This window comes from Bombyx mori, chromosome 15, assembly GCF_030269925.1.
Source record: "Bombyx mori chromosome 15, ASM3026992v2".
Classification (NCBI taxonomy): domain Eukaryota; kingdom Metazoa; phylum Arthropoda; class Insecta; order Lepidoptera; family Bombycidae; genus Bombyx; species Bombyx mori.
Window position 1 is genome coordinate 15,639,741 of NC_085121.1, and position 19,035 is coordinate 15,658,775.

General features: G+C 35.0%; 1 protein-coding gene and 1 long non-coding RNA gene across 2 annotated transcripts in view; both read left to right on the forward strand.

Moving 5' to 3' along the window:
- The first annotated feature begins 23 nt into the window (after positions 1 to 23).
- The window catches only part of LOC101745275 (carcinine transporter), a 49,101-nt gene continuing 30,089 nt past the window's right edge, over positions 24 to 19,035 (forward strand). The window contains exon 1 of the mRNA XM_012697415.4: positions 24 to 289. Within this exon, the coding sequence (XP_012552869.1) occupies positions 287 to 289 (3 nt within the window). The 5' untranslated portion in view covers positions 24 to 286. The remainder of the gene's footprint in view (positions 290 to 19,035) is intronic.
- LOC134200253 (uncharacterized) lies at positions 7,689 to 12,399 on the forward strand. The gene is made up of 2 exons (XR_009975081.1): positions 7,689 to 7,812; positions 11,690 to 12,399. It is a non-coding gene; the product is annotated as an uncharacterized LOC134200253 (long non-coding RNA).

A 19,035-nucleotide genomic window follows, 5' to 3' on the forward strand; every position in this document is an offset into this window, starting at 1 on the left:
CGTGCTTCGGTCTCGTCGCTGGCCGCCAGTGTGCCAGTACACGCAGCGTACGTCTGCAGGTTGGTAACGCATCAAGCAGACGCGCGCACGAACCGGTTTTAAATAAATTGCGAATCGCGATAGTGATTTTACGCTTTCTTAAAATAAATAATACACTGTTCGATAAATCAAATTTTTACCGTTCATGTGTTATTTTAATCGTTAACACAATATATGTTTTGGTGAATTAAAAAAATTCATTCTATAACTGAATTAAATAAAAGTGTTTGTGCGCGTGCATATCGGAATGGTAAGTTGGCGCTTGTTCTGGTTTGTTTTTAGTTTAAGGCGTAAGCAAAATTTAATGGCTCGTTTCAGCGATATTTGCAGTGATTAATCTGTGTCACCTAAAAAAAAGTATGATTTTGAACACGAAGAAGAAGATTTGTTTAGTTTCCGCGAGTCGTTGACCTCATTAAAGCTACTTTTACGGTTTAATTTCGCGGTTTTTACGTTCATTATGTAACTTTTCGAAACGTAAAAGCAGTTTTAATTTTGAAGAAGTATTATGACACTACTTTTGGAAGCCCTACCATAGCTTTCGTGGTGGGAGCGCCTATTGAGTTTGAGTGCCTTTTCAAATTTTGTACGCTTTACAATGCGGTTCACGAAATATAAATTAGTGTTTAGTTTATGGCCATTTCAGCTGCAGGAGCGGTTTTCTAACGACCTGAAAAAATAAATAAATTTTAAATAATAATAATAATAATAAATATTTACTAACAATCACGCCACGTTAACAGGTCCCGTGATAAGTTCGTAAAGAACTTGTGTTACAGGTACCAGATAACGGAAATAAATGTAAGATTTTTATTATACACATACATATATTTAATATACATCCATAACCCTGGAAGACATTTATATTTATCATACAAATATCTTTCCTTGGCGGGATTTGAACCCGCGACCCCCTTGTGTAGTGAACATGTCACTTACCACTACACCAGAGGGCCGTTTCCATACATTACTTCCATTAATGTGCATACATTACTTCATTAAATGATCCATATGTACATGTTCATAATAAGCCGAATGTATTTGCAAGTGTTAAAACATATGCGAAAGAAAAAACAAAGTTATGGTGAGAAAAATAATACCATAGTCGCAATTCAAAGCCACAGCTGTTATTTGAGTGCGCCACACATGTGTACTAACTTTAAAGTTGTCACAATCAATTGTAGTTATCACAATTTAATTTATTGTCGTCGAAGACAGACTTCGGGGTAGCTCAACGTTGTCATATTTGATTTCCGTCACATGTTTCTTTTGGCTTTAGCTGGCTTTGGCCAACGAGGATACGGCTTGCCTGACGGTAGATCGTCATAGTCACTTATGGACGTAGCAATATCAGAAGCTCCTCGCTCAGTGAATCCAGCATGACCCCTCGAGGTCACTAGAGTAGGAAAAAAAAGAAAATGAAATAATCAGGAAGACAGCTAAGCTGTTGCCTACCGACCAGCTAACCTTGATTGAAGAAGAACATATCCTGGAGTTCAGTACAGCACCGATATTGTCAAAGATACAACCATACAGCTGTTTACATAAAGCAAATTTGTTACATCAGCTTACAAAAACGCTCAAACAGATAAAAAAAATGTCAAAATTATGATAGTATCTTTTTGAACTGGAATTTATTTCAGGTCATTCTCATCACTGATAAGGAAATGTATCCATAGGTTGTATTCATAGTTTATTTTTTATCAATTTTCGTAATCGTAAATTGATAAGCACATTTATCTTTCAAGTAGTTGATAAGTAAAATTGTTCAAAAACAATATTAATTCCATGCTGTACTGTTGTTTGGCGTTGGCGTCAGACGGGCATTCGTCTCACTGGTGGTAGGACCTCTAGGGAGTCCGCACGGGTAGGTACCACCACCCCGCCTATTTCCGCCGTGAAGCAGTAATGCGTTTCGGTTCGAAGGGTGGGGTAGCCGTTGTAACTATACTGAGACCTTAGAACTTATATCTCGAGGTGGGTGGCGCATTTACGTTGTAAATGTCTATGGGCTCCAGTAACCACTTAACACCAGGTGAGCTGTGAGCTTGTCCATCCATCTAAGCAATAAAAAATTTAAAAAAAAAAAAATCTTTTAACTTGATCATATGTGATCGAAAACAAGTCAAGATTCTGTGCTACCAACTGCTATTTAGTCAGTCCAAGCTTTAATAGGCGGTGGCTTGACTGTGTCCCTGACATTGATAATGTCTATCCAGTAGCCACTCGCCATTAGGGGGGTCGTATGCTGCTCTGCCTTAAAAAAAACTTTATAAAATACTTCATCGGCGGTCTTCCATTTGAATAACCCAGCATAATTGTTGGATTGGGTAGAAGGAGATTACTAGTAACATATTTTGTTTTATTGCTACTTATCTTTGTCTTGATACTGACCAGTGAATAAAGTCACGGGCTAAAAGTAGTGCACGTAACATTATGTTTTTAATCGTAGACGTGTGCTCATCAGCGCTCACGGTTAGCTATTAGCAAATTAGTATAGACACCGTTAACGGCAAGGATGATGCATACGTTTTATTCTTTTATTTTTTTCCGGTAATTTATTTATTTATTTAAGTGATTGATTTAAATAATTTCTTTTAATCGTAGACATCACAGATATTTGACAAATAAGACTGATAACAAGCCGAACTAGAATTAAAATACAATAAAAAATATATCTGATCTCGCTGAGATCTTAGGCTTAAAGTAATAAAACTATTGTATTGACAATGGTACTTGATGCGTAAGCATATTTTGAAGTTAATCAGACATTGGTTGGTGAAAATTAAGTTTATTTCTCTTATTTATTATTACGCTTGTCCGCTTAAGATGAGCATACGGCCCACCTGATGGTGAGATGTCACCGTCGCTCATGGATAGCTTGGCAATACTAAGAGCACAACCAGCCGCTGCCCACTTACTACGAGGTTGAAACGTTCCGTTACACACATAAAACAGTTCGACAATAGATCAAGCTATATTATCTATATATTAATACGTGAAGCAAAAACTTTGTATCCCGTTTTACGAAAATTGCGCGGACGGAGGAGTATGAAATTTTCCACACTTATAGAGAATATAGAGAAGAAGTGCACAATGCTAATATTTTTTTAAAATAATGCATAAAAGATACATTAAATCAATAAAGAAAACATTACACACATTACATACCATGTATTTGACGCACACACGCATGCATACTATTTATTGTCAAACTTTTGTTCTTGACGTCTGTGGTCAAATTGAGAATAGATTAAATATTGTTTGTCTTTAATCTTGAAGAAATTTGTGATTATAGAAGTATAGAATACAAATATAATAGTGTACAAACTTACAATTCCAACTAATTGTAGTCGAAGTTCGACTACTGCGGGGCCTCTAGTTATCTTTAATATTTACAACAAAAACTACAGTCGAGATTGTTTTAAAGTTATTTTTGAAAAAGTAAATCCTTTGCTTTTCAAATCAAATTACTTATTCAAAGAAACAAAAAGAAAAAAAACGTACACAATACCGGATATCCGAAAACCTCTATCGATCATTTTCCTTGTACGTATTGACGACCTCATTCTTTGAAACTCATCTTCTCGAAATCTCATAGAAACTCACCTACGTGCTTTGCTAACGCGGGTATTTCCTCATGTTTTATATTCAATTGACGCTAAATTACCAGTAATGAATACATAATGCTCGTGGTCTTAAAAAAACTGAATAGGATTTACCCAGTGTTTGTGTACGCAAAAAAATTTGAATCGCAAATCCTAGTGATCGAACGAAAAAAACTGTTTCGTTTCATAAATAATACAAGTTTCGTATTAAAAATATAATATTATTATTAAATTACTTATTATTACGTATACTTGCGTATTAAAAACACTAATATGCGTAGCCAAGTGTTAGGATTGATGCCATCTCTGAAGTCTAGAATAGAAGTCGTCGTGGCCTAAAGGATAAGACGTCCGGTGCATTCGTATATAGCGATGCGACCGGTGTTCGAATCCCGCAGGCGGGTACCAATTTTTCTAATGAAATACGTACTTAACAATTGTTCACGATTGACTTCCACGGTGAAGGAATAACATCGTGTAATAAAAATGAAACCCGCAAAATTATAATTTGCGTAATTACTAGTGGTAGGACCTCTTGTGAGTCCGCACGGGTAGGTACCACCACCCTGCCTATATCTGCCGTGAAGCAGTAATGCGTTTCGGTTTGAAGGGTGGGGCAGTCGTTGTACTACATATACTGAGACCTTAGAACTTATATCTCAAGGTGTGTGGCGCATTTACTTTGTAGATGTCTATGGGCTCCAATAACCACTTAAGGCCAGGTGGGCTGTGAACTCGTCCACCCACCTAAGCTATATAAAAAAAAAGAAAAAAGCTAAATGTTAGGGCTGATGTCATCTCTGAGGTCTATTAGGACATGAAACCAATTTTAAATCTTAATTCAATGTCCTTTCACGAGCACGCACGGGTAGACATCACCAGTCAGCTTATCCCGCAGAAAGTTTAGAATCCGATTCGGAGGGCGGAATGGCCATTATGCAATATAGTTAAAGCATCGTCAGCAGATAGAGAAATCGGCAATTATTTTCGTTCATATTTTACTTTTATAATTTTTACTCATCGCAAGACGCTATCCAGGAACGAATTGAAATGCTCTGTCGTCATGAATCTCTCAATCCTTTTGTTGTTTTGTTGCGGTCTAAGCCAGACGTGGTTGATATTCACCGGCCAGACTGCATCCGAAGAATAACTTAAAGACGTCAAATACCCACATCATCACTACATAGTATAAAACAAAGACGCTTTCTCTGTCCCTATATAGGGATATAGGGACAGAGAAAGCTACAGCGATATGTGTGCTTAAATCTTTAAACTACGCAACGGATTTTGATGCGGTTTTTTTTAAATAGATAAGAGTTATTAAAGACTAGCGACCCGCCCTCGCTTCGCTTCGGAAACATTAAAACACACATGAAACCAAAAAAAAAAAATAAAAAAAAATAAAAAAAAGTATGTTCATCAGGGACAATGTCGGCTTCTAATGGAAAAAGAATTTTTCAAATCGGTCCAGTAGTTTCGGAGCCTATTCGAAACAAACAAACAAACAAATCTTTCCTCTTTATAATATTAGTATAGATATAGAAGAAGGTTTATATGTATAATAACATCCATTAAATAGTGGAGAGAAATAAATAGTAAATTACAGTTTCCGAAGCGAAGCGAGGGCGGGTCGCTAGTATAGAATAAAATTGTCAGTTGTGCGTTGACGTAACATATTATGCTGTTAGGTCAAGCAACGATATTTACATTTTGCTGGAAATTATGTGGGCGGCTTTATTCATGTTATGTCTGGTCGTCTGCCGTCTAGCCTAAAAATAAAATCTTAAGCTTAAGAAAATAGAAAATTGTGTGGGCGGGGTTCCTGATGTCAGTGGATTTAACGTTGATGTATGCAGTAATAAGATACGGGTGTGCCAGGTGTTAACAACCCTCATATTATAACCATAGATACCCACATAGATGTTACTGATGGCGTCAACGCAGCGTTAATTCGCTTTTTTTCCCTTCCTATTCTAGTGACCTCGAGGGGTCATACTATATTCACCGGGCGAGTAGGTGAGCTCACGGCGCTCTAACTTGTGGATGTTCATTCGCTCAATTCAAAAGCAATATATTGAAATTTATGATGTGTTTGAGACGATTCCCATAAAAGCGCATTAGTTTTCGTATCACGCCATTCCTTTTAACCAATGATTGCATTTCATATGTGTATACTTCACATGTAAAATAATTTATTGAAATATTTGATGTGTTTGACACAATTACACCATACAAGGGCATACTTTTTTGTACCATGTCATTCCTTTCAACCAATTATTGCATTTCATTTCACATGTAAAGTAATTTATTGAAATATTTGATGTATTTGATACAATTACCTTAAAAGCGCATACTTTTTGTACCGTGCCATTCCTTTCAACCAATGATTGCATTTCATTTCACATCTAAAGTAATTTATTGAAAATATTGGATGTGTTTGACACAATTACCATAAAAGCGCATCCTTTTTTGTACTATGTCATTCTCTTCAACCAATTATAGCACTTTATATATGTATACTTCACATGTACAGTGAACTTATAGGGTATTGGTCATAGACCTATATAGTAGGGACACGACATATTGTTCTATACGTACAATTGCTTATATAAATAGCACCCATTTTGAAGGCACACACATAAACATATATCTATCTCGTTCTTACTCAGCACTTTAACTCGCAAGAAAACAATATAACAGTATTTCAGTGCGTACATAAAATGAAACATGAATATACGTAAATGTCTCCGTCTCCCTCTAATGAGGCCGAAAATCCGCCATGTTTTGCGCGCCAAATGTCATTGTCACGTCAGTTCGGCCGTCTGTTTTGGGTTGTACATTATTTATTGACTTTCATATCGATTTAATATGATTGCTTATATAAAATTTCTAATTTTATCATGCTTAAAACGTATATAAATAATAATTAAAACATATTTTATAGGATCTCAAGAAGGTCGATGCCCCAAAACTATTATCTATATATATTTAAATTCATTATGGAGCCCTCATCCGAAACATGGATTACACTTAATAATATATTTGAATCCGAAATATCGGATACCATTTTTCGGTCGGAATCTATTAATCATGACACTAATCATAAATACCTCTTTAAAATATTATGTCATCAAAACATATTTAGACATTCTGTTTAGATATTTCGGGAAAAAGGCTATCGACAAAATCTCTTCGGAACTATTTAAATAAAATAGTTTTATTCCGCAGTGAGTAAAACACTATTGTAAATTCGTTAAATATTTATTAATTAAGTGATTTTAGAGAGGAAGTCACAAGGAATAACTTTGTAATTTCATTAACGAATAAATGTTCTGTAGGTGTTTTTTGTTATCAGGCGGTCCCTTGATAAGTTAAAATTTGAATCACTCTCAAGTGAGAGTGATTCAAATGGTGCGGTGCACCTTCCTTGAGGTGCACTGCGGTAGTCTGTTACGGACTTTAGAGTCAGCAAAACAATTAAAATAGATTGTAATAGTCTAAGAAAAACACGTACTCAAAATACGATAACATTCAGCATGCTAGAAATGGGCTGATGGCACTGTACTATGCCATATCTTTATGTTTTGCGGCAAACGACAACTTTATAAAATCAGTGTAGCAAATTTTAAAAATCGTCATATCGTTTACTTGGAAAATTTGAAGCACGAACTCGTCTTAGATTTCACATAATATCTAAATCACATCATCTTTGCACATAACAATATACTTAATTCCTATTAAAGTATAAATTCTACAAATACATTCATACTCAACAATATTTAAAATAAAATAAGCCAAGAACGTTTACCGATAAAACCTACTAACATTAAAATCTTCTGGGCAGCACTAAAGCCGCCATGTTTTGTGGCCAGATGACGTCACAGTGGCACGAATTTTTTGTTGACGTTCCATAGGTTTCCTACTTCAGTGGTATTGGTTTATAAATAATACCATAGATTATACACTTAATATATTCGAAATAATACCTCTGTTTGCATCAAGATTTTTAATTGTGTTATCGCGTTACCATGGCAACGACATGTCCTTGACATTTCAGAAGCGATACAAATCTAATTATTAGCACTTACCGTACTCTAAAGCCGTGTAAACTTACAAAAGCATAAGATTTACATAGGATTCGAAAAATTTAATACTTTTAATTTTAGTAAGTGTTCCAATAAATCTTAGCTATCCTAATTTCATAAATGTGAAAGATTGTATGTTCATCGTAGCTCAATCTTCCAAAAATGACAGGATTAAGTTTAAATTTTGGACAAAATAGTGTATGTTCCAAATTAAGACATACATCCTTTTTAGGACCCTTTTACCCTGGTAAATAACATGACCCTGACAACGTTGGGTGTAGGTATCTGCTGTGATAAATTTTATAGTGTATTTGCCGGTTCGTGAGTGGATTTTCAAATCGATTGGTGGCTTTTGAACCAGAGAATGACCTGAGCAACTTTTTATCCCGAGAAAATACGAGTTTCATTCGATCTGATTTTTAATGTATGTAGGTGTATTCAAATAATATAAATTCAAGGATGGGTACTTTTTTCGGGCTGTGGTCCGATCATTCTATGAGGTTAGAGCCCCGGGGGGTATATGGGACTCGACAGCCGGAGATGGAGATCGGGTATTGCCGTTGAGTCGAATTTAGTTAAATATAAGTAAACGGTCATAATTACTTTTTCCAGATTCATGCACAATTAAAATGTAGCTAAATATATTAGTAACCTTTCACACATGATTGTTCCAAAATCTGTGCACAGTTTGGGGGGGTGCTTCCACCTTCGATGATATTAGGTTATATATTTTGTACTTTGCGTACCGTGATAACATTTAACTAAACTATTGTTAATATTAAGAGCTGTATCAACGAGCTTACCTGACTTTTTACTCGGTTACCTGCGGTTACGGGTCGCGTTTCCGATCCGGTGGTAGATTCTGCGAAGCACTGCTCTTGCTAGGGCCGGTGTTAGCAACACTCCGGTTTGAGCCCCGTAAGCTCACCTACACGTTAGGGTGAAGCTGAAATAGCCTCTCAAGGCTATCAGCATAGGTAGGAAAAAAATAAGATCCAAGTTAGTTAACGTATTTTCCTAAAGGTTGATCTTCGTGTATGATTTGACCGCCGCGGCGCAGCCCGCATCATGGCATCGCTTCTTACAAAAAAATGCGCCGTATATCCATTATGCTTAATATATCTTCGGTTAATTACGTTTTCAAAGAATTTAAATGTTTTTACGGATTTTTTTTTTTATGTTTCCGTATTCACAACAAGGTATTCATTTTTAATCATAAAATCTTTGTATCGAATTTTGCTTGTTTCTCGTCTTTTTTATTTACTGCATCAGTTAGGTGAATAAGCCGACCGTCGACTTGTTTTTATAATAATTACTAGAGCTTAAGATTTTCTCTATATGTATATCTATCGAAGTATAGTAGTATACCGAGTACTTCCACTGATCCAAAAAGCAATAATCAACCCTATCACCACAGTTTTTTTTTTTTTTTTTTTTTTTTTTTTTTTTTTTTTTTTTTTTTTTTTTTTTTTTTTTTTTTTTTTTTTTTTTTTTTTTTTTTTTATTTGGTCAGGAAGAAATCGCCGGACTTCCGCCCTCCACTGGGGACGGCGGGCGGAGCATGTCGGAGTCGAACCGACTAAAACCTCCTGTCGCTCAACAACCAACGTCCAAACCTCACATGAGACAGAACTCATGAAAAGGCAAAGGGGGGAAAGTGAAGTGTTTAGTGCGGAGCACATCTCTCCCATCACCCTCCCCCTCGGGACGCCGGACTGGCGGTCGTCGGCGCCACGACCACCAGCCCTCTCGGTCGGCAGGCTATCCGGAGCCCGCCTAGATGGCGCCGGTTAGAGTGAGCTATCCTACGGAATACCCCGCTGGGTCAGAACCAGCGTGGGTCGAGGATAGCCGGCCTTCCATCACCCGGATGCTCTTGTGTAAAACGCGTGCAGAGCAGCTTGCACGACGTCTTCTTAGGTCCCCCTCGCCGGTCCCCAGACCGACATATGAGGGGGACCCGAAACACTTAGACGGCCAGGGCTTGGGCGAAATCCGCCTCCCTGGCCCCCGCTCGACGGCGGCGGGCTTGCGCGTCTCTAACGCGCCCCGCCGCCTCCTTCTGCGAGATATCACCATAGCTTAGATTGCAAAATATATTTTCAACCAATGGAACTGTAATGATCACTGCTCTTTTTCAATCGTGGCTTTAACAAATAAACCGTCAATATTAGCGGATCGAAATTAGCATAATCTTTTGTAAGTGGATTTCGGAAATATGTTTTCAACTATAATTTTTTTTGTGTTTATCACGTAATGGATGTAAGTCGTACAACGACTGATTTTAACTGAAGATTTATATGTGTTTATCGTTTGAAGGTTTTTTACATTATTTGTCATTGTCAAAAGTATGTGTAAAGAAAAACCTCATTGTCTAAAAATCTCATAGACCTTTAAAGTAGGGACGCGACATATAGTTCTATACGTACAATTGCTTAAATAAATAGCATCCATTTTGAAGGCACACATATAAACATATATCTATCTCGTTCTTACTCAGCACTTTAACTCGCAGGAAAACAATATAACAGTATTTCAGTGCGCACACAAAATGAAACGTGAATATACATAAATGTCTAATGAGGCCGAAAATCATAGACCTATGTAGTAACTTCAGTGAAAAATCTTTAGTTTCCTGAAAAGATTTTTTCTTAAATATCATTAAGTGAAGTTGATATTCAGGAAAAAGAAAGTTCAGTTGGTTTAAAATATCTATATATTAATACGTGAAGCAAAAACTTAGTGCCCCTTTTTACGAAGATTGCGCGGACGGAGTAGTATGAAATTTCTCACACTTATAGAGAACATAGAGAAGAAGTGCAGAACTCTAATATATTTTTTAAATTGTGCATTAAGAATACATTAAATCAATAAAGAAAACATTACACACACTACCATGTATTTGAGACAACACATACGTATAAATATACTCTTAGTGTATTGTCAATTGTGAAACTTTTGTTATTCTTTAGTCTGTGGTCAAATTGAGAATAGATTAATATTGTTTGTCTTTAATATTATTTATTTATAGTGTAGTTTTGGCGAAATCTGTATTATTATAGAAGTATAATAGTGCTTGAAAATAGAACAATAATAATGTTTAAACTTTTAATTTCAATTAATTATAGTCGAATTTCGTCTACCAGGGGATCACTAGTTAAATTTATTAGATTAAAGGCTTTAAGTGTTGTTTATTATTATACATATACCTAACAGAAAACCCAATTAAGCCTTTTATTGTTTATTGATTTTGAAGCACCCGATATCATTATACCTATATGTAACTGGTAAGAAAGATTCTAGGCACAGTCGTGTAGTTTTATCGGATGTTTTATTAGATCTTTTTTTGTTTTTGGCAATGATGAACGACACGCCAACGATATATCCAGTTTCACACTAGAACCTTATCTCAGTCTCATCATTCTCCTGTCCTTCTCCCAGTCACCTGGGGTCTGCGCAACATGTTTTCTCTTTCCATACTCCTCTATCATATACCATTTCTTCGCTCACTCCCCTCTTACCCATATCGTCTTTCACGCAATCTATCCATTTCTTCTTAGGTCTACCTCTTCCTCTATATCCTAATCCACATTCATATTTAACGCTCTCTTTACTTCACTCCCACCTTATTGATAGTCTAAAACACGATTTATACGAATTTTAATACTTTGACTGCTACTGGGATAATTAATTATGTCGATTTCTATTACTAAAGCGCCGGAATATCTAGTAGACTCTGGGAATGACGAATCTAAAGATATAGAGAACGAATCTATTTCTAAGAGGCCTAAAAGACTAAAACATACATTAACAAACAAAAGAAGGTAACGTTAGGCAAACCAAGTGGGCTGTGGCGTTGGTAAAATTAACGCGTGAGCAGCGGTGAGCATCATTCGGTGGGCTGTCGATCCGTTTACCTCCGACAGGAATAACAAAACTAAAATATTTTCTTCACAGAAATATGGACGGTAGTCGGCACAATATTCAAATGGCAATACAAAACAGCTCAGTCATCAGTGACCAAGAAAACTGCAGTATTCCGAACGTCAGAAATGTGTAATATTAGGTATAAAGACAGTAGTAACACGGGCGTGCTTTTTTTTTTTTTTTCCTACCTAAGCTGGTAGCCCTAGTGGCTATTTCAGCGTAACCCTAACTTTAGTAGGTGAGCTCACGGGGCTCAAACCTGATGACGTTGCTAACACGAACCCTAGCAAGAGCCGTGCTTCGCAGAATCTACCACCGGATCGGAAACGCAACCGGTGACCGGTGCTTGAAGTACCGGTAAAATGGGGCGATTAGGGATTGAGAGGCGAATCGGGAAAAAACCGGGAAAATCTTTCGACGCTCAATATAAGTTTTATATTCGTTGCAAAATCTTCCATGTTTTGTAGTTTTATAGTAGAATGTTGAAAGTTCACAAAACAACTCTGAATATGCATGATAATAGCTGCTAACTTATAAAAAATCGCGTTTCAAATTAACTTCCTGTGGTGGTAATTATTTTAGTGCTAGAAACTTTGCTCTCTTTTATTTATTTGATAATAACAGAAGACGACTATGATTTATAAACGTTATTTAGTGTTTGAACCAGCATATATATTAAAAGTAAGTCTCAGTTGTTATTGGTTTTAATGTATTTGATTAAATAAAAATACATGTAAAAATCTGTTGTTTTTGGGGATATTGGGGACGTCTTAGGTACAAATAACAACGAAAAAGGGGTCAATTGGGATGAGAATACGTGAAATGGAAACGACCTAAGTATCAGGTTTGTAGGGTTGTCTATGTAGTTATAACAATATTTTTTAAATTTGTTGGTAAAAATCTGGTTTATTCGAAGCGAAATTGGGAATAAGTCTTTAGTTGAAATAGATAAGCAATTTAATATAAGTAAGTCGATTTTGCAGAGACATGTAACAAGATCAATGAAATCTCAAGGTGGACAAAAATGTCTAAGTAATACATAATAAAATATTTAATATTTGTTCAGAGTGGGGGTATTCATCTGATTAATCCCTGGAATAACCGACACACCTAATCTCTTAACCCAGATAGAAATATCAGCACTGTCGATTGCACCTATAATTGAGGTGATGTCTGCCATGTACTTTTGTCAGTTTTTCAATTTTTTTTATTGATGATCACTTTGTTGGTGCAACTAAATAAATAAATAAATTAAAACTATATATAAAAATAAAAGTAGTGCCAACCCTAGCAAATTTCTCATATCGTCCCAATTAACCGCAATTTTCGGGTAAATAGGGATTACACCTATTTTTGCATTTTTTGCTTAAACTAGAATGCTAGTTGCATCATTTTAAATTAGACAACAAAGATGCCCCCAAGACTCAATCATTTTGATCCTGATATAGCATTATATACATCAACAACTACCTTAAAATTGCTCATAAAGTTGGAATTTGTCCCTAATCGCCCCATTTTACGGTACCTAAAAGCACCGTTAGTGGATCGGGAGGATCCGAGATGACGTGCACGGGCGTGCTTAAACAAACCGTAAAATTAGTTTTAATTATGTTATATTTTTTAAGGGGTTTTATGACCTGGTAACTAAGACCTTTAGGTCATGACGTCTTATTTTAATTGATATTCCTATTTTTATGAAAAATGATAATATGAAGTGAAATGAAATGAAGATGATTAATTTGAGACCGTAATCAACTGAGATGAAATTAAATAAAATTTAATGGGATGAGGTGATATGGGATGATATAATATATAATCTCAGTAACATCAAAGGTGATCATTTGCTGAGGTTTTTTTAGTGGACTTTTTGGAGGATCCCGAGAAGTTACATCCAGCGGCTTTGTTTCATTTTCCCACATTTGTGCACTTTCACAGATATTAAACAGTTAATAAAACACCGTTATTACACATTTAAATCTGAAGAAACACTAAATAGATAAAATAAAACAAATCACACAATTTCACTCCTCGCATTCCCGCCAAAAACTCATCTATACTAATCTATACTAATATATTAATCTACAGTGGTTTTTACGGATGTCCCGTTATAACTACTGAACCGTGCATCCGATTGACTTGAAACTGGGTATCCATGTAGAAAATACATGTACTTAATGGATAGGCTAATTAATATTTATATAAGTGTTGGACTCCCTACACCAGTTGCGGGGGCGTTAATGATGAGAATCTTTGTGGGGGTGACAAATAATAATGTTAATTTTAAATGCCCAGCGAAGCGGACGGGTACAGCTAGTATAGTTATACGATTCGTAAAAAACGATGAAAATAACACAACCGTATTGCTTATTTTTAACCAAGTTTTTACGCCTGTTGCAATTTATTACGATGTCTCGTTGTGAATATTAATAGCCCGGCGCCTTGGATCTTTTGTAAGGTATCGCCTATTTCCAAGATAAACCGGCTCTAGAACTATACATAGCGCATAGCTTATAGTGAATTAGTAAGTTTCCTTGTTAGCCGAGAATGATACATACAAATAATGCTCAACGGTTCAAAAATGTAATTATAATTCGATTTAACATTATATAACGTTAAACATTAACAAGATTATTGACTTATAATAAAAAAGTATAATAAAATCATTTATTGCCTTTCACACAGATTTAGATTAAAAGAAATGACAAAAAAAGGCAAAACGTACCCTCGTTCCCCTTTGGTTTAATGCGGGATTTAAGGCTAGATACTTTTGTATTAATTTTATTTAAAAAATTGTAATGATCATTTGATTAATTGGGTGCTCGTGTGAACGTTGCTCCACAGGTGCCGGGAGTAGATCTTTTGAATATATTTTTCATTTGTTTTCTTTTTAATTTTTATATTTTGTTATTTATACGTGAAAAAATAATTTAATTTTGATCTCTTTTTGGAAATTCGAGTTTTCGAAATTTATGGAATTTATTTAATCTGAATATCATGTTTGATATCTGTTTGATTATGCCTTCTCCTAGTCTACATTAATACGTACATACATATAACATTTTATTATCTATTGTATGTATATTACGTTTGCAATTTATATGCAAATCACCATTTATTTCATAAATAAGTATAAAATGCTGTACGCTAAATATGTTAATTTTTCGTGTACTTGTTAAAATTAATAATTAAATTACCCACGCTCTACGATAAAAATGTTTCATCGTGATATGATCATTGAATAATCTTTTTAAAATATTTCTGTGCATTTTGTATTTATAGTAATATTTATTGTAATCATAAAGATGGGCTATAATGTGATGCCAAATGCTCAGCCGCCAACGACCATAAAAACCCATTTACATCCGACGCGATCTTGAGACTGTGAATCTATTTATTTATTTATATATATAAAAATGAATTGCTGTTCGTTAGTCTCGCTAAAACTCGAGAACGGCTGGACCGATTTGGCTAATTTTGGTCTTGAATTATTTGTGGAAGTCCAGAGAAGGTTTAAAAGGTAGATAAATATGAAAATGCTCGGAATGAAATAAAAATAATTAATTTGTTTTTCCTTTGATGTCCCCCCCCCCCGTCGGACGGATTCCTTTTGTTTGTTTTAAGTTTATTTTATGCAAAAGTTTAGGTCTGTAATTTATCGATTGAGGCACTACGAAGTCTGCCGGGTCAGCTAGTATGAAATAATAATTATATCTTGCTGCCAATTTACAGAAATAATTTTGTGGTGCTTTCAATTTATAGCTGTAAGTGTAATTTGATTGTATTTACTACTCGTGAAATCTGAGCTACTATCTAACAGTAACGTAACTTAACTAGCAAACTAATTTTACTAGTTAAACCCGACCCATTTCGCTGTCTTTAATTCGATCTTTATCCAAACTCTTCATTGATTAGGCCTATTTGAAGTTTTCCTGAAATTATCGAAAGCGCTTCAGCTGTTTCATAGTTTATAGGGAATATACATACAAACATAAAACTTTTATATATAGACGTTGGTCCATTGCATTGTAACATTGACACTGATATTCTTGCTATACTACTCGTATACATATAAATGCTTATATTAATATAAACTAAATTGTGGCCGTTAGCCGTTTAAGGCTTAATTACGTTGATGAATGTAAATATTTAGGTCTAATTATTGATAAGAAGTTTAATTTAAAATCATATGCTACTGATAATTCTAATAAGCTAAGCTAATACAGCTCTTATTACGTAATTTCTGTTAATTCAACAAGTCATCGAATAAATTCATAAGTATTATGAGTAGTTATATTAAGCATTTTCGGAATTACAAAGGGAAGATCAACTACTGAGCGGACAAAATTGCTCGGTAGACTGACGATCTAAATGTGTGATATGATAAAATTAAAAATACAGTTTATAAATTGGTATGTGGATAAACTAAAAAGTTCCGGTAGTTTATAACAGAGCCCTGAAACTGCGATACTTTAAGACAAATATTTTTTCTGTATGGAAACTAGCGACATCCTGTAGCGGTTGCCCCTAAACTTATATGTTTTTAAAGTTAAGGCATTTAAATATGGTATAACTAAACACAGAAAAAAATAATTAATAAATCATACAAGTCTTTATTTGTTACATATACGAGTAGATAAATTGATTAAATTTTATCAATGTGTGGTTTCCGAAAAGTTACAAAATCCTTTATTAAAAATAAAATATACGTAATATGTTACTGTCCTCTACAGGAGCAATGAGAAACTAATCAAAGCGAAGCCATCTAGTGGCCGACGCCCGTAAACATTTTGGTTGAGTGCTTGAGTTGCTTATCTATACCTAACTAATTTATGTGTATTATTATGGCTTATAATTCTGAAACGTGTAAGTTATTTGTGGTAATAATATTTTAAAAAACAATAGGTAGCATTCAGTTGGGAGTGGCACCGCAATGATTGACTACAGTTAATAACAGGAGGGTCATTAACTTGTTTACAATTATGACAATAAAAGACATACCAAGATAAATACCCTTCCAACACTACATGACGATCACGACCACCCTGTCAAGAGTGACACGATTGAGAAGAAGAATATAAATATTATATTTGTAGATTTAGTTGAAACCGCAATGTAAAGCAAGTCGGCATATCTGTTGAGTTTTAAGTTTGTTACATTGCGTGCCAATACCGACAAATAATAATAATAAAACTCATCTACCCACTCATGTAAAGCTTTCCTTTTTTGAGAACGGTTAGCTGGTAGATAACTCAATTGTTGAGTTAAGCTCGCCATTTTTTTATATCTTATTGCAATTACTGTATTATATTAACAGTGTGTACAAATAAAGAATAAAATAATAATAATAATAATAATAATCTTGCACAAACAGACTACACACATAGACATAATCAAATTGCAAATATTATACATCAAAGACTAGCTCTCAAATATAAACTCATCCCGGACACACATACACCATACTATCAATACACTCCTAAAACAGTTTTGGAAAATAGCACTCATAAAATTTACTATGACCGCGCAATACTAACCGATAGAACCATACACTACAACCGTCCCGATATTACCGTACGAGACAAAATAAATAAAATAACTTACCTCGTCGATATAGCTGTCCCTAACACTCACAACCTACAAAAAACAATAGCAGAAAAAATACACAAATATGCAGACCTTAGGGATGAAGTTTTAAGAATCTGGAAACAACAAAAAGTATACATTGTCCCGCTAGTATTGTCCACAACTGGTGTTATTCCAAAACATATACATCATGGTTTGAAGCTCCTTGACCTAAAACCTAGCACCTACATACTTCTTCAAAAAGCTGCTATATTAAACACGTGCAGAATCGTACGAAAGTTTCTGCAAATAGAATATGATCAACACATAATGCAATAGTTAGCCAACCCCAAGAAACCGTGACATTTACTTGACCGAGTCCGTAAATGTCACTAAAGTACTACCAGCATAGGCTGAGAAAACAATAATTAAAAAAATAAAAATAATAATAATTTGTAATACAATTTACGTAATTTTTTAAACGTTTTTTTTATATTTCAATTTGATTTCGAGTACGATTCCAGTGCCCATGTACATGCAATAGTATTAACGTATAATAATTATCGACTCTTCATAAGTCCGTGAAATTTCGAATTAGTCGGAAAACCATTAGACTTATTTATTTTTTTATTGCTAAGTGGTTACTGGAGCCCATAGACATCTACAACATAAATGCGCCATCCACCTTGAGATATAAGTTCTAAGGTCTCAGTATAGTCATAACGGCTGCCCCACCCTTCAAACCGAAACGCATTATTGCTTCACGGCAGAAATAGGCAGGGCGGTGGCACCTATCCGTGCGGACGCACAAGAGGTCCTGCCACCAGCAATTACGCAAATTATAATTTTGCGGGTTTGATTTTTATTACGCAATGTTATTCCGTCACCGAGAAAGTCAATCGTGAACATTTGTTAAGTACGTATTTCATTAGGAAAATTGGTACCCGCCAGCGGGATTCGAACACCGTTGCATCGCTAGATCCGAGTGCACCGAACATCTTATCCTTTAGGCCACGACGACTTAGCAACTAACAAAATACCGCTTGCTTTAAACGCGTCAAGCTAATTTTTATCAGGCTTAAATTTTCTTCTAATAAACCTGTTATGCTGATTTAACAAAAAAGGTATTAAATTATAGTCAGCTTCGTGATACTTGTGCAGTGCGTTAACATGACTCTTCACATTCTGTTTTCATTACACTCGAGTTAGTCGAGTGTACCTATATTATGTTTGTCATTATAAATTACCTTGGAACTAGAGCTAAGCATGTTTATAGGTTTATGACGTAAATATATTTCTCTAACAAGACGATTGCTGCTGAAAAATAACATGTCCGCTGCGATATTTAAAGATATTTTAATGTAGTCTGTTTATAATGATAGCTTTAGGTTTAAGGTACTTTAATTTTGTAGTTTATTAAAATTTTAAATCTAGATAATCAGTCTGTTCAAATTAAATATTAAAATGTATCTCTAGGTACACTGCTTGCCGTCCAATATCCACCATTGCTTTTATAATTTTAAACTAAAAGTATCTTGTGGCTTTACTAAGCTGATTAGTTGCCCTGCGTCTATTATAATTATGACTGGATACAGCACTTCAATAAAATATATTCATCACGTTGTGTATTGTATTTCTTTCCACTGGATTAAATTAACCTTGCAGGATAATCATCTTAGGCCTTACTGGCTGGGGTGGGTCTTAGCTTGTTCCAGTATATCTTCAGTATGTATGTCTCCAGACTCCTCTATTTATGCCTTTCTCCCTCTATTTTAGTAGTTGTCTAGTAGTACTTTAGTAATTGTTTCGGTATT